General features: G+C 39.4%; 3 protein-coding genes across 4 annotated transcripts; 2 read left to right on the top strand and 1 right to left on the bottom strand.

The window, feature by feature from the left end:
• The first annotated feature begins 9,344 nt into the window (after positions 1-9,344).
• On the top strand, positions 9,345-9,647 carry LOC104435675 (dirigent protein 20). Its single transcript, XM_010048385.1, has one exon. It carries the CDS (start codon positions 9,345-9,347, stop codon positions 9,645-9,647), a length of 303 nt encoding a protein of 100 aa, XP_010046687.1.
• Positions 9,648-11,977: 2,330 nt separating this feature from the next.
• LOC104433794 lies at positions 11,978-12,830 on the top strand. Its single transcript, XM_010046661.3, has one exon. The coding sequence runs from the start codon at positions 12,190-12,192 to the stop codon at positions 12,574-12,576; it is 387 nt and encodes a 128-aa protein (XP_010044963.1). The 5' UTR covers positions 11,978-12,189; the 3' UTR covers positions 12,577-12,830.
• An 873-nt stretch (positions 12,831-13,703) lies between these two features.
• LOC104433795 (pentatricopeptide repeat-containing protein At2g34400) lies at positions 13,704-17,327 on the bottom strand. Of its 2 annotated transcripts, XM_039304029.1 has the most exons (4): positions 16,703-17,327; positions 15,577-16,426; positions 15,366-15,486; positions 13,704-14,798 (listed from the first exon to the last, which is right to left on the bottom strand). In XM_039304029.1, exons 1-2 carry the CDS (start codon positions 17,299-17,301, stop codon positions 16,147-16,149), a joined length of 879 nt encoding a protein of 292 aa, XP_039159963.1. In that variant the 5' UTR covers positions 17,302-17,327; the 3' UTR covers positions 13,704-14,798; positions 15,366-15,486; positions 15,577-16,146. The 2 variants fall into 2 exon arrangements, with proteins under 2 accessions (XP_039159963.1, XP_010044965.2); XM_010046663.3 differs by lacking the exon at positions 15,366-15,486.
• Positions 17,328-22,936: the final 5,609 nt, after the last annotated feature.

Here is a 22,936-nt window from a genome sequence, read left to right on the forward strand (position 1 = left end):
GTCAATTCAATTTTAAAATTTTCAATTTTCTCAGTTAGTTCTAAACATTTTGATAATTTGCCAATATAGTCCATTGGCCATTTTACGTGTTAGCACTGATGCAAACAAAATTTGTAATTTTTGAATAATTTTTCTTACTTTTTTTTATTTTTTCGTTTTCGTTTTCTCTTATTTCCCTCCACTGGTCCGCGACCTTAGTGGAGGTCACTAGACACAAGTTGGGACACCCTTGTCAACACTTGTTAAATTTGGGCAAGGGCATCACAGCCCGACCCTTCCCAAATCGGGGGCCACAAGCCCTTGCTAGCCTCATTTAAAAAATAAAAAACAAAGAATAGGAAAAATTCAAAAAATTAATAAAAATTTGTTCACGTCAATGCTGATTAGACCATATCACGTAAGATAGTCGGCGTCCACATCAGTAATTTACAATCACAATTGATCGGATAGACTATATTAACTAATTATCAAAAGGATTTGGACTTAAAGTTTATGACCGAATTAACATCAGCATAATAGCTCTATGGCTTTTTCACTAATCATCTCCTTAAAAAACTAAAAATTCTCCTCATGTGATTACTTAAAAGGTGTCCTAGAGACTCTTATGATTAATAGTGGAATAAGGTTATGGATAATAAGACTGATAAGCAACTTGGATTAATAAACTGGACTATCAGAATCATATCAGGTGCTTAATATGGCCTTATTACATAAACACCCATCATTTTCAATTTTAAAAGTCGCATGCGTGTCATGGAAAACCAATTCACGTGCGATTATCGTTGCTACATTCCCAGTTCCTGTCCCAAACACGAAGAAAACCAAACATTCCCGCTTCTCGATCAATGGGCTTTTCCTTTGTTGGCTTTCCTTTGTTTCCGTCCTCCCAAGAAAAAAAGTGGAGATCATATTTAGGTTTTCCAGATTAAGCCTGCTCGGTTTACCTAGCAAAAGAAAGTTCGTCGCCAAAGGAAGCTCGCGGGAGATGTGCACAAGCGTACGACGAGTCCAGATGAATTGAAGAAGTCCCGCGTCGAATACACGGGAATGAGTCGAGTGACTTTTGACACGGTTCCGCACGTCTTAAGATTGACCGTTTTGGATTTTGGCGTGTCGTACTCATCTTCATTCTGCTCCCGTGAAAAAAAAAAGGGGTAATCTAGAATGAGAAGAAAGGAAGAAAGAGAAGAATCTCGTGTACTTTCGTCGTGTCGAAGGACCCGAATGCAAGGACCGTCAAGTCGTTCGTTCTTCAATCCGGCACAAAAGAAGCCAAACCGAGCCTGCCTCGTCTGCTTGCGTAACTGCCCTCTTCTTCTTTTAACAAAACATCATAAGATAGCATATCAGGTCCATTCTCACGAGAAGATAAACAAACATGAAAATCATTTTCATTGGAGAGGAGGAGTGTCCGTTACCCCAAGAGTCAAGCTTCTCAGCAATTTCCCACGATCTTGTTCTTTTGCATAAGAATGATATGAAGGTTTTGCTTGCACGACACTCCGTTTTCCGTTATCATGTCCCTAAGGCTTCTCCCCGATGTAATCCGGCATGCGGGAAGTGTTTAGTACTCATGGCTCGTGCATGAAGTTGACGACGCAAAAGGGAAAGGTCGTTCCTTGAACCGTTGTGGTGGCGATTTCGGACAGTGCCAGCCTGTAGAAGAAAATAGGATTTAGCGAGTCGATTACGATCATGTGCAATGGATTAACCCACTTGTCATGTTTGGCCTAATTAAGAAGCCGCGTAATGTTATTTCTTAATTTGGTGAGCACATATCATTAAAATTCATGTCTTTTTCCCTATTCAAAATAACCCAAATCCATATAGAATCAGACGTGCACATAAAGAAATGCAATTACAAGGTTCCGTCTAACCATTTAAATGTCCAATTTTATGCATAGATGCAACGCGTTCACATGTTTGTCGGTTGAGATAAATCTGAAAATCAATATATTGACTGATAAGATCGATCACGAGTGAAAAATTCAAATGAGTGAATTATATCCAGCACTACTAAAAATCTATAGATGCTATATTCAAATGATGCCGGCGAAACTTACATAGTCAATTTCATTTCCTATATTCACAAGGAAACTTCATCGCAGGCATGAGAAGCATATTTGAGCAATCGGTTTACTTTATATATACGTAGCAACGGAAAAGGGAAGGGGCTTGCTCCGCCGCTGCTTCCTCCCCCGTGCGGGGCGGGGCCGTCGAGCAAGGTCAACTTCTACAAACCAAGTTACTATGTTACACAGTGAAGTTGGCACGCGTGGCAACACGTGTCCCACATTGCCAACCTTAAGATAATCTTCCCATCTTGCCTCCTCTTGTCCTGCATTGGTTGAATAATTTAAAAAATATGACCTCATAGCCTAATTTTAAAACACAAGTGAGCCACACGTAACGTTTTTTTGAAAATGTAAGTCTAGAGCCATTAAAATATAAATTAAATATGCAAAACACGCAAATAACAAAAATGAAAAAGAAATCAACATCTTTGCATAAAACTCGTGTGAAATACATTTTTTTACAGGGTATTTATCGATAAAGCGATTCAATAGCAAAACCTTTCTCGTTCCAAGTAATCCCTCCTCTTCCGCTCCTTTTCTTTTTTGGAGCAACTAACAATAATATTCGACACATCATTAGAGGAAATCAAAAGATTTTCCTTTTTTGACTTAGTCTTGTCACGAATATTAGCCAACCCCACATGCAATTTCCCCAATCCAAAAGAAGAATTTGATCTCTAATCCCACTTCCCTCCGCGTGGCAAGAGATCCTATATAAAGAACAACTTCCCGAAACATCCAATCAAATGAAGGGATGGACTCACCAGATGATTTCAAAGCACTGGCACCCTTAAATCGCGAGGACATTGATTTGATGCTCATGACATCACGCGATTTGATTGATTAGGGATGGCCCGGGGACCATCCCGTGTAACATTATCAATGCACGGAGAAATTCGATTGGTTTACTTGGTCATCAAGTTGCAACTAATTCGGATTGACGAAATTAAAATAATTGGTCCTTGCCTCCTAAGGCCAAAAGCAACATGGGGCTAAGTCAAAAAAAAAGAAAAGAAAAAGAAGAAGGTAGGCGAACATGATAATAAATTCCATGTCACAATCAAAAGTTGATTCTCTGGGGTATAGGTTAGTGGCCCTAGTCTTGATTAAATTAAAGCATTAAATTAAAGATACTAGAGACTTTAATCCAAGGCCGAACCCGCGAGAAGGGCATAACTAAAAGAGAGCTAGGCGGTGGCAATAAGAATGAAAAAAACGTGAAACTTAGCATTTGCCAAATTTTTTAATTATATTAGACTCCATTTGTTTGGCAAAAAATAACTTCCAAAAATATTTTCTAATTTTTTTTATATTCGTTTCACACAAAATGAAATAGCTGAATAAAACATTTTCCGTCATTTGCAAAAGGTTTTTTGAAATTGGGGAAAATATTTTTCACTTTCTAGTTGTAGAAAACATTTTCCATATTCCCTTTCACCTCACTTTCTTTCACCAAACTAGTATTCCTTTCAATTTATTTTTTCTTTTCATTTTTCAAATTGAGTTTTTAATTATATTTGTTCTTTTTTTCTCATTCTTCTTCCTCCTCTGCCGAATGACCACAAGTGAGCTTGAGCCTTGCTAGATTTTGGCAAAGCTTGAGCTCCCTTGACTAGCCTCGAGTGAGCTTAGGCCTCACCAAATCTAGCAAGCAAGGTGAGGCTCGAGCTTGCCTGAGGTTGCCAGAGACCTTGCCTTGTTGGATCAAGTGAGAAGGAGCCTTGCCACAAGTCGGCAAAGCTAGAGCTCACCTATGGCTAGTTGTCGTGGCCGTCTACTGGTCAAGAAAGAAAAAGGAAGAGAAAAAGATAAAAAAGATAAAAATTAAAAATCGATTTAAAAATGTAAAATGATTTATTGAAAGAAGTGTATGGAGGAAAATATTTTCCTTATGAACAATAGAAAATATTTTTTATTCGCTTTCAAGTTTCGATCGAATACCCAAAAATATTATCATTTTTTTAGAAAATGGCTTCTCATCAAAAAGCAAACTCGGATTTCTCCTTGTTATCTAAAAGCAAAAAGCAAACCCGGATTTCTCCTTGTCATCTAGAAGCAAGCCCTTTCTGTCAATGCCATTTTCAATTCGTCTTAGACAAAAATGGTTATAGATGCCTCGAGGCAATAGCGGGTAAAAGAGACCGCAGCTTTTGTGGCGAAAGAGATTTCATTGAAAGGTGGAACTTTTGGCATAAAGTGGCGATCAATCGCTTGGAAATTTCGCCTATCCTTTCGCTCCCCGAATTATTTCCTTGCTTAGCTTTCTTATGAAGCTAAAAAATATTTGTGTCGACATGTATTTATTTCGCCTAGAATTACTTTCCCTCTCATTTTTGAATTTGCTGAACTCGTTATTTGATTATTTTGGAAGCGCCCTTGCAACCAAATTATAGTATTAGCATTTTCATGCAACATTAATGATCATGATGTTAATTATTCCGTCTCGATGATTTTCGCTTATTTCCACCTCCTTCATGGTAAATGAAAATGCGGGAATACGTTGTTATTTCCACCTCAAAACGACATTGAAAAAGAAATTCCCATTTCAACGTCTTCGTTCTCAATTCTATATATGTCCTAGATGGAATATAAGAGAGAACATATTTTAACTCATTAATCCTCATTTTTAAAAAAAAAAAGAAAATTCCATCCATATGTCTATATATGACTTTTCTATTCCCTCGGCAATCGTCATACTTATCGTGGTTGAATAGGATTTGATATGTTGGGAAAGTTATAGAAACGCTGAAGAATGCAATGACGCAAAGTGCAAGGGAGAGGATACCGTTAGTGAATACATCACATGTATAGTTGACTCTGGCATATGTAACATATATTATCTACCCTTTCTTTATGTGCATTAATAACATTATAATGTGTGCGTATGAATGGATATTTCTATCTTGAATCATCGAATACGTACGCTGTAGACAAAAACTACAGTAACAATAGTGAGAATATTTGCTGATACCCATTAAATTACATTGAAGATCGACATAGATATTATTATCATTATATGTATGTATGATTTTCAAACTTAGTTAATGTTGTATGGCAAGTTCCTTGATTTTTCTTTGAAAAATGGAAATTGCGTATTTTACTATAGACGCCAAATAAGATATTGCTGAATTACTAGTAAACAAATATTGAAAAGAAAATTCGGACGTATCACGTTTCTCTTTCATTCGTTCATTTATTCAATTTAGAGCAATTAATTTATGTGTATGCAATAAACAAATATTAAAAAGCAAAATTCGGACGTATCACGTTTCTCTTTCATTCGTTCATTTATTTAATTTAGAGCAATTAATTTATGTGTATGCTTGTACTTGATGTTGCTCAAATGCCGCATTAGTAGAGATCCGCATCAGTTGCGTATACGACAACGTAAACGGATTTTTAATATTTCTCCCATCGCGCCAAGGGTTTTTGTTTTCTTTATCTTTTTCTCTGTTTACCAAAGCTCCCACAGTGCGATGTCATTTACGTATCGGATGACGCTTTATAGCTGGGCTACACTAAATTAATAATTGTACCTAAACAAACGGCTAATATTAGGGTGAGCGGTTTCAGGATGAATCAAGGTTCTTGTTGGAACCAGTTCTTATATTTTTTGAACCTAAAACTTACTGTGCATATTCTGAAATTTGGAATTTATCCTCTCACAAATTCTAAAGTTTGCCCAAATTTCACCTATATTCCTAATTGAACAAGTATAATCACTATTTGTCGTTACAATTCACTAATCATAACTCATATTTAGATACAAGCAGAATATGAAACACTAACTCTCAATTATGAATATGCCAGAAAAAGAGGCTTAGACTAGTAGTTTTCGATTATACTTTTATTATCAAACGTCATAAAATACTGCAGTATTGAATGAAGGTATAGAATAAGCAAGTTTTACCTAAAACTTATAAGTTAGAACATATTTCATAAATTTTGAAATTTGAAACCTACCTTACATACCCTAGAAACCAGATTAGTCCGATTCTCTGATGAAATCATACTTACCCCTAGCTAATAAAGCTTTTTTAGCACAAAAGAATTAGTTAAATAAAAAGCTTCTGGTCGGCTTAATTTTCCATATCCATGGTTTTATTATGCACAGTATGTTTTTACCGTTTTTTTCCTATCAAAATTTACGGTGCATGCTGATTAAAAAAGGAGTTAATTAACGGACTTTTACTTCCGCTACTGTTCTATTGAAGTTGCCACCAACATTCACCATTTTCCCATTTGTCCAGAGAAGTGATATTTATTATACATATAATTAGCTTCACGCAATTGATCTCGTCAAGACCATTCAATGCTCGAAAATTTAAGTCAGCGTCGATAATTGAATATACCATCAGATTTCGTTAGATCACCACTGATGCCAGCTTTCCCAAGGCAAAATAAATAAATATATAATAATATTTTCATTTTAAAAATCTTTTGCTGCAAATCAAAGACTTTTCGACATATGGAGAGATTCCATACGATCCACGTCTATGAATTGTTTAATCCAGGAATTCGGATAAGCTTCGTGTGAAAGGTTTCTTAGAGCAATTGTCCTCGGCCAGCGTTCTTAGGTTTTAAGGAAAGATGGTGATCTCTTGTCCCTTTAAGCTGGTCAAAATGAAATTCTGGCCACTAATTTTAATGAAATGTGGATTATCTTTCAAAATGTTGTGTCCTTGATGGTCACGTTTCAACTCTTTGACGACGTTCCAATTTAAATATTAAAAAAAAAAATCAAACATAAGTTTGTTGTTCCCTTTTTGAATTCTCTAGTGTCCTGTCCAATTATTATCACAGAGATAATCGTGGTGGATTTTCCAAAAGTCGTCACTTGAATGAAGCCGCCTTTTGCATTGACCTGATTGAATGAGACAGATACAAGGATTAGCAGTGTCCTGGTTAATTTTTTTTTTTTTTGGGTCTAAGTGTCCTGGTTAATTTAACTTCGTTAAATTAATTGAGATTTACTCAATCAAATGAAGGTCAAATGAAAGCATGCCTTAAGGATGTATGTATGTATGTATGTATGTATGTATGTAACTTTAGCTTTCTCTAGAGAAGAAGCATGCGAAATTGACAAGTGTTATTTTGATCTTAAAAAATTATGTATCAAACGTGAGTCTTGAATCATAAAAAAAGACAGATGCTAATTAGGTATGTGGATTTTTTAATGCAGGTCCAAATGACTCTCGAATTATATATGATGAAATTGATCTGTACTTTTGCTGGACCAAGGTGTTTGATGTATATTTCACCATTATCTATCCTGCTAATGATTCATGTTCACGTATATCTACGGATATAAAATAACACCTGTGGTAGAGAAGTTAAGTTAATGAGGGAAAATGTAGCCTTTGAGCATCTCTCCATTGTAGATCCTGGAATATTCACGATTTGTTGCTTCTAAAATATTCCGAGCTAAGGAGAAGCTGGCTAGGGTTTTGACTTGATGAAAGAGATTAAGATAATCCCAGGTCCACGTGATATGTATGGATAGACAAATCGGTGGGCTGAATACTGCGGATCATTTATTTTCGGGCCGTGGCGATTCCATCGTGGAGACGATGTTGACCTGAAAACGACGTCGGAAAGGGGGGAATTTCTCACGATTATTCGCAGCCACTTGATGTGAAATGTGAAGCAAAATTCAAGAGTCAAGCCCTCAAAAGGGAGGAATTTCCCACAAAGGCCGTCTAACGAAACCTAGGATCGACGCATGGACGGATAAAGTCTAAATTAATGTGGATTTGTGGGGTTTACAGGGAAGCTCTAGATTCTCGTGAGCGCTTTGGCATATTTCTGTTGCATGACTCACGACCTTCTAGAAACCAAGACGGTCCGTGCCGATCATTCTCGTCTGAAAAAATTAGTTCTTCTGGGTGGAAAATGTATGAGATTTCACACCAAGTAATGAGCATAACATGCATGCGATTCCTGACAGGAATTTCCTCTATTTTATTTACACGTAAAACGACTAAACTTGTGACTATGAATTCGTGGCATGTCGGATTTGAAAAATAGACTTTTTAGGGGATGACCCAAAATCCTACGTGATACAAGACCCGAAGAATGAACAACTAGATCTTTCGACAATCTTGATCAACATAGAAAAGCTTTTAATAAACCTAGCTTTTTCATCATCGGAGAAGAAGAATCCAAAATCCTCATTACTACATCACTATAGATAAAAACGATTGGAAAATCTTACTCATAGAAAAGCCTATCAGGAATGTCGATTCTCAAGACTCTTGGCCTTAGCCTTTAGCACGTCATTGTTTTGTTTTGGGAAATTTCAAATAAGAACTTGAAGTGTCTTTATTTTCTTAATTAAAGCATTTAATTGTTTCAAATAAGGGATTGAAGTAGTCAAATTATCTCAAATAAAGGCTTGGAGTTCTCAAATTGTCTTAAAAAAATGCCTAAGATGGTCAAATCTTCTCAAATAAGGACTTTTCGTTGGTTGGCGACTATTCTAACCATCAACAAGACGTGGTATAGGTCCCCAGACTAGTTCTACTTAGGCTATTATTTGATAAAACGATAGAATTTCAGGCATTTATTTGAAACAAAATCCACTCTAGGCCTTTATTTGAGAAAACAAGAATACATCAGGCGATTATTGAGAATTTTCTCTTTTGTTTTTATTTTTATTTTTGGGGTCAAGCTAATGCTGAAAATATGGTAGAAATAGAACTTTCTCGATCTACTTTTAGGGCCCAGTGGGGTTCTAGGTGTAGTTTGGGGATGGCACTAATGGCCCAACAAATCAAAATGCTTTTGCAATGGGCTGTTATGGTCCATAACTATTCCCCAATCAATAGGAAGGAGCCAATGCGCAATTGGCCGTCCTTGTCCTCATCATTTATCAATCAAGTCATGCCAAATTTAACTTCGAAGACTCTCGGTATTTGTCAAAACGTCCAAATGCGGGGAACGTGCTCTTAACACATAGCTAATGTGCAAACAAGACAAAAATAATATATATGTATATATATATATATACATATCAACTATAATACTACCAAGCAGTATACTTACGAATTTATTTGCACTTGTCTCCAATTCATGATGCAATTCATTGCATACAGCTCTTGTTTTGTTCCCCATTGGCATGTGAACAACCCATCAACCGCAAGACACGACGACCCCTAAAGTTTTGGTCGACCCAGGTAAGTTTGGGATCATAAATGGCGTCGATGGCCTAGCCATGCACCGCATACTACATACATTTTCTTAGGATTTTCCGGCCGGACTCGTCAAACCATGTCGAGGCTTGTCTTTGCTCTCTCCCTCCTCCTCTCTTGCCTAGCCGTGGCGGCTGCTGGAAAAAGCTCCGGCTACTCCGAGATCCTCGAGGTGAACCCACAGAATACAATGCCCTGGAAAGAGAAGCTCACCCACGTTCACTTCTTTTGGCACGACATCCTTGCCGGCCCTAACCTAAGCGCGGTCGCAGTAGTCCCCCCGCAAGCCAACTCCCCCACCTTCTTTGGGTCGGTGTCCGTGATAAATGACGCGCTGACAATCGGGCCGGCCCTGAGCTCGGGCATCATAGGGAGGGCTTAGGTCAGGGTCTCTATGTGCCGGCATCGCAAGAGGAGCTCTCCTTGTTGATGGCCATGAACTTCGTCTTCATGGAAGGAGAGTAGGAAGGCAGCACATCGACCGTGCTTGGGAGGAACCCCGTCTTCATGAAGGTTAGAGAGATGCCGGTTATCGGCGGGACCGGCGCTTTCCGTTTCGCGAGTAGAATGCAGAACCAAAGGGAAAATAGAGTACAGCACAGTTGGTTGCCTTAAATTCAAGCCCTAATTTGATGGATTTAAATTTAGGGAGAACATGGTAAACGCACTTTCCATTTCATCCAACAACAATTTACATAATTTAATTTTAAAAAACAACAAATACATACTCGAGTTTTACCTGTAGAGATAATTTTGCACATCCTCACCATTTATCTGTCTTTCTACTTATGAGAACGTATCTTTTTTCGAAAAAACATGATTTCTCAAATCCTAAATTCAAAAACCTTGCACGTTATCGACTAAAATCCAAACCACTCAAGTCCTAAACAAGATGTTAAAATGAACTTGAAAGGAAATTTGATCTTTTCAATGTGGGATTTTGCTCGGAGATATATAAATGGTATTGACAAAAGTAGACATATGTAAGTGGTCATCGAATAAAAAAAGAAATACGTCTTTATTATTTTCCTTTTAAAGTTAATCATCAAGAGAGCCACCAGCCTGGGAAGCAGTATCAGTATATGACTCGATCATCTCCATTTCTGCCTGCTTTCTATCCCTAACTCGTACGGCCTGCTATCTTTTAACACAAGAATCTAGGTTACTTCGCAGTTTACGTTGCTCCACAACAGCCACTCTAGATCTAATTCCCTGCTTTTTCACTTTGATGATCCCTCTCTTTTCTACAAGTTCCTTATATACCCCGATCTTGACGAGAGCCGGAGATATCGTGACTACAAACAAATTTTATAATCTGTACACAAGGAGAAGAAGTAGAAGAAGACCCGTGTCCACTTTTGCTCGCGAGACTCGTATGGCGGACCAAGCAAAACTTGCAGTGCAGCGATTCATCTGATCTCCTGTGACCCCTCTCTTCCATTCGCTTCGACAACCATGCTCAACTATCTGCCGACGGTGGAGCGGTTGCTACCGCATAGTCCATTCGCATCCATGTGCATTATAATCATTTTGTTCTTAGTCAATTGAACGTGCTGTTAAATCCATTACAATGATAATTCAGGTGCGGTATCATCGCTAATTTTATCCTTGAAGGGGCTAAGCTCGAGTATGTGAGTAAGATAGGCTCACGTTGACTTGATTATGATGTTGGGCACAACCACTAATCCACTGCCATCCTCCTAAGATCTGGTGGGCATTCCCTAATTCCCAATGTAACCCAAAATATGGCCAGCTAAATCCTATCGAGTCTCTCCTTTATCTCTCTCCCTTCAAACGTGCAGTCACTGCACAAAAAGAATCCAGTAGAAATTCAGCTTATGGAATATATCCATTAGCTCGCAAAAGCTTTGCTTTTAGGATCGATATAAAAACAGTGTATCTACCTTAGAAGTTTGGAGTTTTTTGAGCCAGAGCATCATGAATAAGGGCATCTAGATAAATTGCAATTCTATGGTTATACAAAGCATAAAAGTTAGCCAAGTTTAAGCTCAGTGATGCGGGAATCCTATCTGCTAGAGAGAGAGAGAGAGAGAGAGAGAGAGAGGTGTGACTGGGGGGAATTCAAAGTTACTCAGGTGGGGTCGAACTTTTGTTCTTCCTCAGAGTGGCATATTCTCTAGGAAGGGGGGCAAAAAACTTCATGAAGAAGACAAGCAATTTGATTGAGAGTTCTTTTTATGATATCTTTATATAAAGCTGCGAATCCTCTCCTCTTTTTGTCGCATCCTCACATAAAGCAACCTTAAATGAATCCCATAGCAGAAAAATAGCTAATTACCATCCAGTTCCCGTGGTAAAGTGAAAGGAAAAAAGTAGTAGTTCACGCCCTTTGAGGTCCAAAAAGAATATGACAATCCCTTTGGACTCCGAAGCCATTAAAAGAAGAAGCAAAGGCGATGCCAGGTGAAAAGGACCCCCCATGAATTATTTTCCCTTTTGATATTCAGAAAGCCAAAAACCCTTAGCTTTCCATGCGGATTCTCATCCTCTGGTCCATGGTCGGTGTCACGTGGTGTTCCCTTAGCGGTCCGAACCTTTTGCAACTATGATATTCTCTCCCACTTTGCAAAGTTCTCCCACCTCCCTCCTTGGCACATTCGATTCGCCCAAAGCTAAAGTCGAGTTATTTCTTTTGCTAACCGCGAAAATTAATGAGGTGTGGTGCACGTAGTTCATGCCATATGATCATCTACTTTTCCTCCAGAAAAAAAAGATGTTAAAAGAAGGAAAAGATGCTATGCATCTAGCGAAATCGTCCCTAGAAAGGTCCCAGTTCATTCTAGAAAAAAAATACATTGTTTTTAGTCACTCGAAACTTTCTTTTTTTTTTCTCTCGTCATGCTGCTCATATAAAAGCTTCATCAGCAAGACCCATTTCTTTATTCAAGATACTCTCTCTAGAGATGGCTCGTTACTACTACAACAGATACTCTATCTTAGAACACTTATCTTTCCCTCTCCACCTTTGCTTCTTCGTTCTCGTCCTCTTCCTCGTACTGGGATTCTCGTGGTACATCAACTACGAGTACATGTTTGAGGACCTGGTCACTCAGATGAAGCTGTTCCTCATGCTTTGCCCTATCGTCCTCCTCCTGGTCGTCCACTTCTTATCGGCCGCGGACCGGCGTCGGGTCCCACTGATAGTTTCTCTCCCAGAGAAGGAGTCGCTTCACCGGGCTGGAGGATCCCCGTGGGGCGTCGCGCTCCTCCTCGTGTTTCTCCTCTACCTGATCTCGCATCAGTCTACTTTCCACGTGCGATGGTTTCCCTTGGTGACCAGACGATCGTGAGGCATAAATTAGGTGTGTTACATTGTCACTGTCCTGTCCTGAAGAGGTTCATAGTACTGATCAGATTTGATGTATGCACTATACGAATATAAATATATATATGCGCTAATATATATGTGAATTGAACTTTGATCTTTGAACTGTTTTAGTTTCAGATGATATTGGGCGTCGCTTCACTAAATCGGATTTATTGTACTCTTGGTAGAAAATATAATAGGGACTACTTGGTCCTGAAATCATTTATTTCGGCTTTTCATCTCTGACTTTAGATGGATGTTGGCGGATACATATGACCTCGAAAGTTAAAAACTTCCTTGATCGAGAAGCAAAACTTCCTCGCGATACGCGCTGGTATTGAATGTCTTTAGTCAAATACCCACGGAAGGTTGTGTGTTGATGTATCGATCGTCTCGTTCTGATACTGTTCTATTTTCACACGATCGAATCTTATGGTGTTACCAAAATTATTTCCAAGCTATATCCAACGTGAAGGACGAGACGGGAAACGAAGAGAGGAAAGTAATCTACAGTAGGAATATGTAGACTCAGAAAGAGTAAAATTAATCTCAAGGGAAAAAAAGAGAAGAAATAGAGGGAATCTATCTAAGGTCATAAGCTGCCAACAAAGAAAAGTCAAAACAAGAGAGGAAAGGCAACGTTACATCGGGGGCAACAGAGCAGAAGCCGTACTCTTTCAAATGGCAGTGAGCGTATTATCTTTCTCTATCTTATTGCGATGCACGCCAGTCATCGGTCACTTTAGCAGGCCCACGACCCTGCATTGCGAAGCTCAAGACTAGAAGAATTCACTGAGAAGTGGGAAAACGTGCATCCGCCTACTCTTATAAGACAAGACTACAACTAGGACTCCATAGATTCGACTTCATCTGCTCTGCAACGTTGGTCTGTCCTTAACGTGATGGGCGACTGGCATTAACTAACTCTTATCATTTGATTATGAGTTGGAGAAAACTACTGACGTTCAATATAGCCATCCTTTTCTGGCCAAAAGAAAAATATAACCATCAGGACTACATCCTAATCTCACCTCCGTCCGATCTGGGTATGTGCGCGTGCGCATGTGCACGAGAGAGAGATTCTCCAACATTTCCGCAACCCATATTCTCTTCTGCTTAACATTTCACTTTGCACATGAGAACACCATCCATCAACAAAAACATACATCAGACCAGGTCCTTATTATGCTAAAATATGCATACACTTGTTCTGCTAATACATACATATCCTGCCATAGCAGAGTCTCATGAGCTCCTTGACTAACTAATAAACCAACCTCCTACACTTAGAGCTTAGAGAGTTGGTTTAGTACACTAAAAGATGAGACCGTTCAAGGAAGGCTGGTAGGCTATGAGAAATAAAAGAAGCACGAGAACAAAAGCTACGCCCCAAGGTGAGCCACCAGCTCGATGGATGGCCCCGGGCTCGGACCCTGGCAGTGGTAAGCTCAGGTGGCTGCCTGCTGAGAGCCAGTGGACCGTGATAACCAGAAGCAAAGGAGAAATCACCAGTAATCGCTGCAGTAGCTCGGAGGCTGTGGCCATGACCGCATCGTAGACTACGTAACCCAGGATTCCGCCGACAACTATGGTGGCTGCTGTGAGGAACCACTGATCTGATAGGTTGAAACCCACAATGCTTGATCTGGTGGCCCAAGCCATGAATTTACCAGGGAGGGTTGATGGTGAAGGGATGAATGAATTCTGGGGAGGCACTACACACTAGAGAATGGAAAGCGGACACCTTTTGCATTTATTTAGCAGGGGTTGTGTCGTTTTTCCTGGTAGCAGGAAAAAATAATTGAGCCCTGCGTTCTTCCAACTTTTGTCCCGTTATGTTCAGAGGACGACTGACTTATCAGTAAGTCACATATGTCGCCTAGTGAGAGATTTACCTCCTACCACGTGTAGGCATGTGACCGATGATCCAGCTTCACTGAGGTCCCTTCTTCAACCCGGACTACTATTGTACTGCTTGGTCTTGGATCGGTGAATCTCATCGCATCCCATAAAAGAAAGTTACCCCTAGATCCACAGAAATCTGCAAGGTACACCCACATTCTCGTCCACAAAAGGGATTTCCAGGGCAATGCAAATAATCAATTACATGTGCATGAGGACCTTCTGAAACCGTTCTTTTGGAGACAATCGAACAACCATCCTTCAAGCCGACAAGAATGAGACGTTTGCCAGTCAACGGAGCACCTGCATCACAAAAAATTTAAAACGGTGTCGTAGTGCAGTTTCATTCTTTTCTATAGCCAGATCAAAAGAAATGGTTCAAAAGGAAATATTTCATGCAATGGCTGTCGAAGGAGGGAAAATGAAAACTGTGCACGCCCACCAACTTCGACTGAAAGAATCCATCCTTCTGATAAAGCCTCATATGTTTTGTTATATACTAAACTGAGACGCTTACCAGTCACAAGGCCAAGGTACACACAGATTTATCTTCATTACCAATATCTTATTCTTGGGAAAACTATATTCAAAAGCACAGTCGACAAAAATATACTGCTGTCAGATTTCTAATTCTCAGGACACAAGCAATAGCTTCAACATCTCTTACTCCTTACTTTGCAAACTTAATAAAGCTAAGCACAGAAGAGCAATCTAAAACTTATTGCCAGGATCATTTCCTGAGTAGATGCCCAATTACCAACGAAACAATTCTGACCATCTTTTGATAAAAGTGCTGGAAGCTATTCCAGACTGGATCAAAGAAAGTCCATATGAAGATGAGATGATCAATTGCCTCAGTATAATCCTTACCATTAGGAAATGGAGAATTTCAGTCCCAATACATTTGAATGTCACTTTTTTCAAGGATCATTTACTTGCCAAGTCGAAGAGACCTTTAGAGGATACAGGTTAGGTTCCTCCACTCCAAGATCTACATTAGGACAGTTTAATTTTGTATTTAAAACATGATGGAGAAGAGAGAAGTAAACAGAATGAAGGATTCCTCATAATGAAGTCTAACCTCATCCAGCAGCTTCTTCTTTGATCCCTTCAACAGAACTGGCATTCACCTCAACCCAACTAGAACCTGGAGCTTTCTTTAAACCCCTCCTTTTCATTAATAACCACAGTTCAGCAGCATCGGTCCAACTACTAGATAAGGTAGACATGTTTGCAGCAAGCACATAGTTTGCTCCAACGTCAGGTTCTAGTTTAATAAGAAGTTTCATCAGGTCATCATCTAACTTAACAAAATGGCCATGGTTTCTGCAAGCACCAATGAAGCTCCTCAGAATTATTGAGTTGGGCTCCATTGGCATCATCTCAATAATTCTTTGAGCTTGCTCAATCAAGCCAGATCTTCCAAGCAAATCCACCATGCATCCATAATGCTCCATTGTAGGCCTGATACCATATACTTCCTCCATCATTTGAAAATATCTCCGACCTTCATCAACAAGACCTAAGTGACCACAAGCTGACAAGATTCCAGAAAACAACATGCTATCTGGTTTTAGCCCAGCTTGTTCCATCTGGTTGAACAGAAAAATAACATCTTCCCCCCTCCCATGGTGTGCAAGGCAAGAAACCATTATTGTCCAACACTGCAAATTCTTATCATCCATTGACCAGAAGATCTGGAGAGCTTTCTCAATGTGACCGCACTTGGAATACATCTCAAGAAGAGCTGTTCCAAGGGCCGCATCCAGATACATAAAATTTCGGATGATGCATGAATGGATTGACTCCCAGCTCGGAGATTGACCAGATGAGAAGAGGCAGAGAGCAGGCTCACAAGAGTAACAGAGATAGGCTTCTCGTTCGCCAGTCTCATGCGTCCGAAAATCTTGAAAGCATCCTCAGGAAAGCCGCTGCAAAAATTGAATATGAGTACTTAGATACGTTTCGATGAGAACTATAACGTGGACTGCAACTATATTACAAACCCGGAGAAATTAACAAAAGACAAAAGCAGAGTAGAAATAGACAATGTAGACCATCCACAGAAGCAGGCAAAGAAGAATATGCAGGCTAATCAGAAGGCCCTGATCCACGCTGCTTAAGCGGAAAATGTTAGGCTAATCCTATCCCCACAAGGTGTTTGAGCTCGCACACAGAAGTACGATCAGAGATCACCGAGAACATACCACGCAGCATATCCCGCAATCATAGAGCTCCAAGAGGCGATGTCCCAGGTGCGCATTTCATCGAACACCTGCCTCGCGAGTCCAATCTCGCCGCAAGCGGCATACATCCGAACGAGGGTGTTCCCCACATACGAGTCCGATCCGAGACCCACTTTCAGAGCCAGAGCATGCACTCCCCTACCCTCCCCGATCCTCCCGCATTTGCCGCAGGCCTTAACGACAAAAGGGTACGTGAATTTGTCGGGCCCGACCCCGGTCGTCCGCATTCGAGCGAAGAGCTCGACCGCCCGCAGCGGGGTCGAGCTCTTCGCGTACGATCTTATGATCGAGTTCCAAGCGAAGCGGGAAGGCGCGCGGGGCAGGCGGTCGAGGGCCGACGCGGCGAGCGGGAGGGAGATCGAGCATGCGCGGTGGACGAACCGAGAGGCCAGGCGCGAGTCGCGGCGGAGGGCGGCGGTCTTGAGGAGGAGAGGGAGGAGCTGGAGGAGGTGGGCGGCGGTTCTCGACCGTTGGAGGAAGGTGGCGATTTGGCCGGAATTCATCATATAAATCAAGCTGATGAATGAAATCCGCAGCTCATTTTGCTCATCATAGTCCATATATATTTATATAAATCTGAAGTGTCCTAATTTTTGCAAACAAGGATTTGAAGATGGCACTCAGTGAACGTTTCTGTTCTTCAAAATTTCTGTTCTTTGGTTCTCGAAAAAAAAAAAACCTGTTAGAACAGAAACATTGTTTGTTCTTAACAATTTCTCAATTTTTTGTTCCCGTTTGTTCTTAGGAATAGTTTGAGAAGCAAAAAAAAGTTCTTGTGTTCTAACAATTTCTAGAAGTAAGTTGATTTTCTTTTTTAATTTTATTTTCTTGCCGCGACCAACGTCAATCGCCGGAGCCACCGCCCACCGCCGGGCCGCGGTCGCCGCCGCGGTCGCCGCTGCCGGTCCCCACCGCCGGTCGTCGGCCGCCGCCGGTGGCGGCGATCCGTCGGCAAAAATAAAAATGAATAAATACAAAAAGAAATTGTTGCGTTACCAAACGCATTTCTATTATTTTTCTATTCTCGGAGTAGAAATTTTGTGTAGTTACCAAACGAGTTCTTTTACTAAAAATTGTTTTCCTGAGAAAATGTAGAAAAACTATTTCTGAAAAAAACTCTTCCTGGGAATAGAAGCGTTGTCATGTGTATAAGGCTTGACGTGCCCATATTTTCACAAAAGTAAGGGCACGTTTGGTAACGATTTTGTTCCCCGAGTAGATTTTGATCGAAACCGATTCTTTTTATTCCGTTCCTGAACCGATTCTAAGCATTTTAAGCCGTTTGGTAACTATTTAAAATTTTCGATTCTCGAATAGAATTTGCGTTTGGTACCGTGTTCATTAATTATGTTCCAAATCAAATTCTTTTAATTTTTAAATAATTTTTTTTTTTTTCCTTTTTTTCTTTTTTTTTTTCATTTTTTCTTTTTTTCTTTTCTTTTTTCATTTTTTTTTTCTTTTTCTCATCTTCTTCTTCTTCTTCTTCTGACCCGGCAACCTCACCGGAGCGTCGCCGCCCTTGGTGAGGCCAGCCCTCGTCGAGCCTCGAGCCTCGGGCGAGGCTCGCTCGCCTAGCCGGCGAGGCTCGCCTCGCCGGATTGGGAGGCCGAGCCTTGCCGATGGCTGGGCAAGCCTCCGGCGAGCTCGCCGAACCTCGCCTTAGTCTGGCCTTGCCTCCGCGCGGCGGCGGGGGCGGGTGGCGGCGACGGCGGATGGCGAGGTGGTGGCGATCGCGAGATTGGCCGAAAGGAAGAAGAAAATTTCTTGATTTTGATTCTCAAATTGTTCCCGAACAAGAATCAACTTTTTTGGTTCTTGACTCTATTCCCAATCTATTCCCAGAACAAAAATTTTACCAAACGCGATTCTAGGCCGAAACTGATTCCGGGAACAAAGAATCAGAATTTGGCCTTGTTTGGAACATGGCCTAAGTGTCTGTAGTTAATGACATGAAGTGGTCATATCAGCCTCAAAGAACAATCTAACCTCATTGTCTAGTGAAAGGCGATTTCATTTTTTAAATTTGTCTAATTTGTTTCTTTTTTCCTTCTTTTTTCTACTCCTTCCTTTTAGAGAAACTTAAAAAATTTAAATTTAAAAGAAAAAAGAAAAAAGACGAACACACACGAGAAGGAGGCTCCCTCTCGCTGTGGCTACCGCCCTCCTACCTCTTTCTTTTTTTTAAAAAAAATAAATTTTTTAATCTAATCTAATCTAATTTAAATTTAAATTGTATTGAATGGAAATATTATTGATCGACTAGAATTTTTGCTGGTCGGCAAGCCGATTAGGCTAAATCCTTATTTGAAATAAATATAATCACTCTAGGTCTTTTTTTTAGACTAATATAGCTACTTTAACCCTTATTTGAAACGAGGAACTCTTTGTTTCTTTATTTGAAAAAATGAAAGCATTTTGAGCCCTTAATAGGATTTTTTTCTTAAATATATACATTTTCAAAATTAATTTATTTTATTTACTAATTGCGTCAATTTTAAAAGACGTGAATTTCTAGTGATTTTTTTTTTTGTAGAAATTTGAAATTGAAATGATAACATTGGCTTTAGTTTATACGTACATGCAGAAAAGGAATATCAAATGGCTGTGCATAAAATGAAAATTGCAAGGTCCTTACATAACTCTTCTCTAGTCACTATCTTAAATCTTCTCTAGAATCTACATTTAAATATTTAGGGCCTGTTTGGCAACATGCCAAACAAAGTGTTCGATTCCCGATTTTTGTTTCCCCGAATCAATTTGGGATGAGAATCGCGTTTGGTGAAATTTTTGTTCCCCGAGAACAGATTGGGAAGAAAATTAAGAATAAAAAAAAATATATGATTCTTCATTCGAGAATCAAAAAAAGATTCAAAACAATGAAACTCTCATTCTTCCCTTTTGTCATCCCACAATTGCCGTCCGCCATCGCCCGCCACCGTCCATCGCCGCCGCGCCGCCGCCCGCCACCGCCCACCGTCGCCGCCGCCGCCGTTCGCCGGGTCGCGGTCCCGCAAGCTCGCCGAAGGCTTGCCAACCCAGGGCGAGGTCCGGCGAGGCTCGCCCAGCCTCGTCGGTGGCCAGGCTGGCCTCGCCGAGGCTAGGTGAGGCCAAGCCTCGGCGAGGGTCGGGCGAGCCTCACCTAGCTACCAGCGAGGCTTGGCCGACGAGGGCCAACCTCGCCGAGGGACGGCGATGCTTCGATGAGGTCACCGGCCCTCGTCGGCCGGGTCGCCAAATCCGACGACCAGCCATATGAAGAAGAAGAATAATAGGAAAAAAAAAGAAAAAGAAAAATATAAAAAAAATTATTAAAAATTATTAAAAATTATTTAAAAATCAAAAGAAATTAATTTGGAACATAATTAATTGGCACGGTATCAAACGCAATTCTATTCCAAAATATAAAATTTTGGATAATTACCAAATGCGTTTTTTTACTCAGAATCAGTTATTGAGAATAGAATAAAAAATAATCATTTATAGTCGAATCGCTCCTAATGTAATCATTACCAAACACGCCCTTAGTCTAGAGATGAAAAAAGAAAGCACTCATAAATTATTACTATCTAACAAATCAAAATTCTGCGTTTTTATTTTCTCGGCATTTCGTTTCAAAATAGGTTTATGCATCCAAGTTTTCATTAAAAAATTCTACTGAGATTTACGAGTTGTCTTGTTCATGTTGTGATATTGACTAAAAACGTTTAACTTTTGCACATCATCAATCATCTCGAGAAAAAGAAAAAGGGTTAATACCTGAAAACCTCAAATTGGTACACTTGTGACAAATTTACCCCAAACTATTTTTTTGACCATGAAAAACCCCAAACTGGTATATTTGTGACAAATTTACCCCGACTGACTATAAAAAACCCTAAACTGTTACATTTATGACAAATTTACCCTATACTAATTTATTTAACTGTAAAAAACCCTAAAATGGTAAATTTGTGACAAATATACCCTATACTAAATTGAATTAATACCACAAAAAAATCACAAAAATTGTAAACTGTGACAAACGGAGCATAAAATCCTAAATTAGTATACCGGTCAATTGTCACGTGTCATTTAACTTAATAATTTGATAATAAAATTTAATGAAAACTAACAGAGGGTAAATTTGTCACAAGTTTACCAGTTTGGGGTAAATTTGTCAAAAGTATATCAGTTTAGGGTTTTTGGTGGTCAAAAAAATAGTTTGGGGTAAATTTGTCACAAGTGTACCAGTTTGGGGTTTTTTAGGGTATTAACCCAAAGAAAAATATATAATTTTTTTTAAATACTGTAAACTAATACCTGACAAAAATTTCTGCTAAAATTTCTCATGCCCAACCATAATTAATTTTTATTTTTCCTTTTGGATATGTTTAAAAATCCAACCCAAAAACTCAAACCATTAAGTGAAGAGAGATCACTTTTATTTATATAGAATATAAGAATCATCATCGGGTGAGTAAAATATTTTTAATACCCCTCACATGCAAGTCAGATTATGAGTGACGCATAAAATTTGATTAACTAAGGTGGACACACGTGAAAATGCGGTAACACCAAGCTCTAATTACTAATGTTATAGTCGCAGTTTGTAAGGGTCTGTTTAATCATTCTAATCATTTTTGTTCTATTTAATTTTTTATGATTCTATTCATTTAATAAGTTTTTATTTGTTCATAAAATTTATTTTCTTTGAATTTTAATTTTTTATGATTCTATTTTTTTAAATAATTTTATTATACTCTCTCTCTCTCTCTCTTCTCTTTTTCTTCTTCCTCCAACTAGTTGCCAGCCTCAGCCATGGTCGACGACTAGCTAGACTAGAGCTAGCAACCTTGTCGGCCTTGGGGGAGCCTTGTCGGCATGAGCCTCATTGTGGCTAGGTGAGCTCAGCCTCGCCATGGCTTGCTCAACCATGACAAGGTCACCGCTTCTTGTCTAGTCAGCAATAGGCCAAAGGAGGTAAAAAAAGAAAAGAAAAAAGGAAAAGGAAAATTGCTTAATTCTTGAATTACTTTCGAGAAGAAAGAAACAATTTTTTTCTACTTCTTAATTCTTATTCCCAATAATTGAAAAATTAGCTAACATTATTGAATTGATTTTTGTTCTTTTTCTATTCTAGGTAACAAAATAACATAAATAGTCAAGAATTGACCGGTTACCAAATAGATCCTAAGTGTTATTAAATGGTAGGGTTTCCCATTATCGTTGGATAAAAAGAGAGAGAAAAAAAAAAGATATGGGGTTGATTAGATATGTTTTAAGATTGGCCTCTTATTCATAACATACTCTGGTTGAAGAAAAATTACAAACCCAAAGACGATCAAACTTACATTTAATTAAAAGAAGTTGCAACAAGTAAGGAAATTAGGAACACATGAGTTGCAAATTTTTTAGTTTGAGTTATCATTAACATGGTATCTTGCTATCTCGTTGCAATTTCGTGACGAAGTGCCTTCAATCAAAAGTCGTTATTTGATTTTTTCAAGATGGAAGTTATCCTATAGATGCTGTATTCATGCCTGTTCAAAATGCGAATCATAGTATCCATTTTTATGGGAAAGGAAATGAAAAACAAGAGATACTTTTTCTCGAAATATGGATAAATAGAAGTTTAACTCTTAAAGAAGCACTTTATGAAGGGCAAAAGTAGTGTCAAAACTTGGCACGAATGGACATTTAAGTACCAAAACTTTGGAAATGTACACTTAAATGCAAAAATTTTGGAAATATACACTTAAGTGCTAAAATCGGAGTAAAATGGATCGCTTAAGTGTCATTTCGACCAAAATCCGACCAAATTGCCAAACAACGTCATTTTGCAAGTTGACATGGCGATAAAATACAAAAACGACATTGTTTTATCTCGATGTGTAAATAATTAATATAAAAATTAATTAAATTACATTTAAAATTAAATTTATTTAAAATATTCTAAAAAAAAAAAAACTTAAAAAAAAAGGGGGTCGAAGGGAGGTGGTTGAGGGCTGAGCCCTCACTGTCATTGGGAAGGACCGGTGACGGAGGGGAGAGGGTCGGCCGGGGTCGCGGCCCTTGGCCGACCAGCGGCGAGAGCAATGAGGCCTCGCCGGATCCGGGCGAGGCCACAACCCTTGCCCCAAATTTGCACGAGGGCTCACGGGCCCTCGCCGCCTCCCCGCTATCGCCAGGAAGGGTCGGTGACGATGGAGGGAGCAT

This window comes from Eucalyptus grandis, chromosome 2 (assembly GCF_016545825.1).
Source record: "Eucalyptus grandis isolate ANBG69807.140 chromosome 2, ASM1654582v1, whole genome shotgun sequence".
In the NCBI taxonomy this organism is placed as follows: Eukaryota; Viridiplantae; Streptophyta; class Magnoliopsida; order Myrtales; family Myrtaceae; genus Eucalyptus; species Eucalyptus grandis.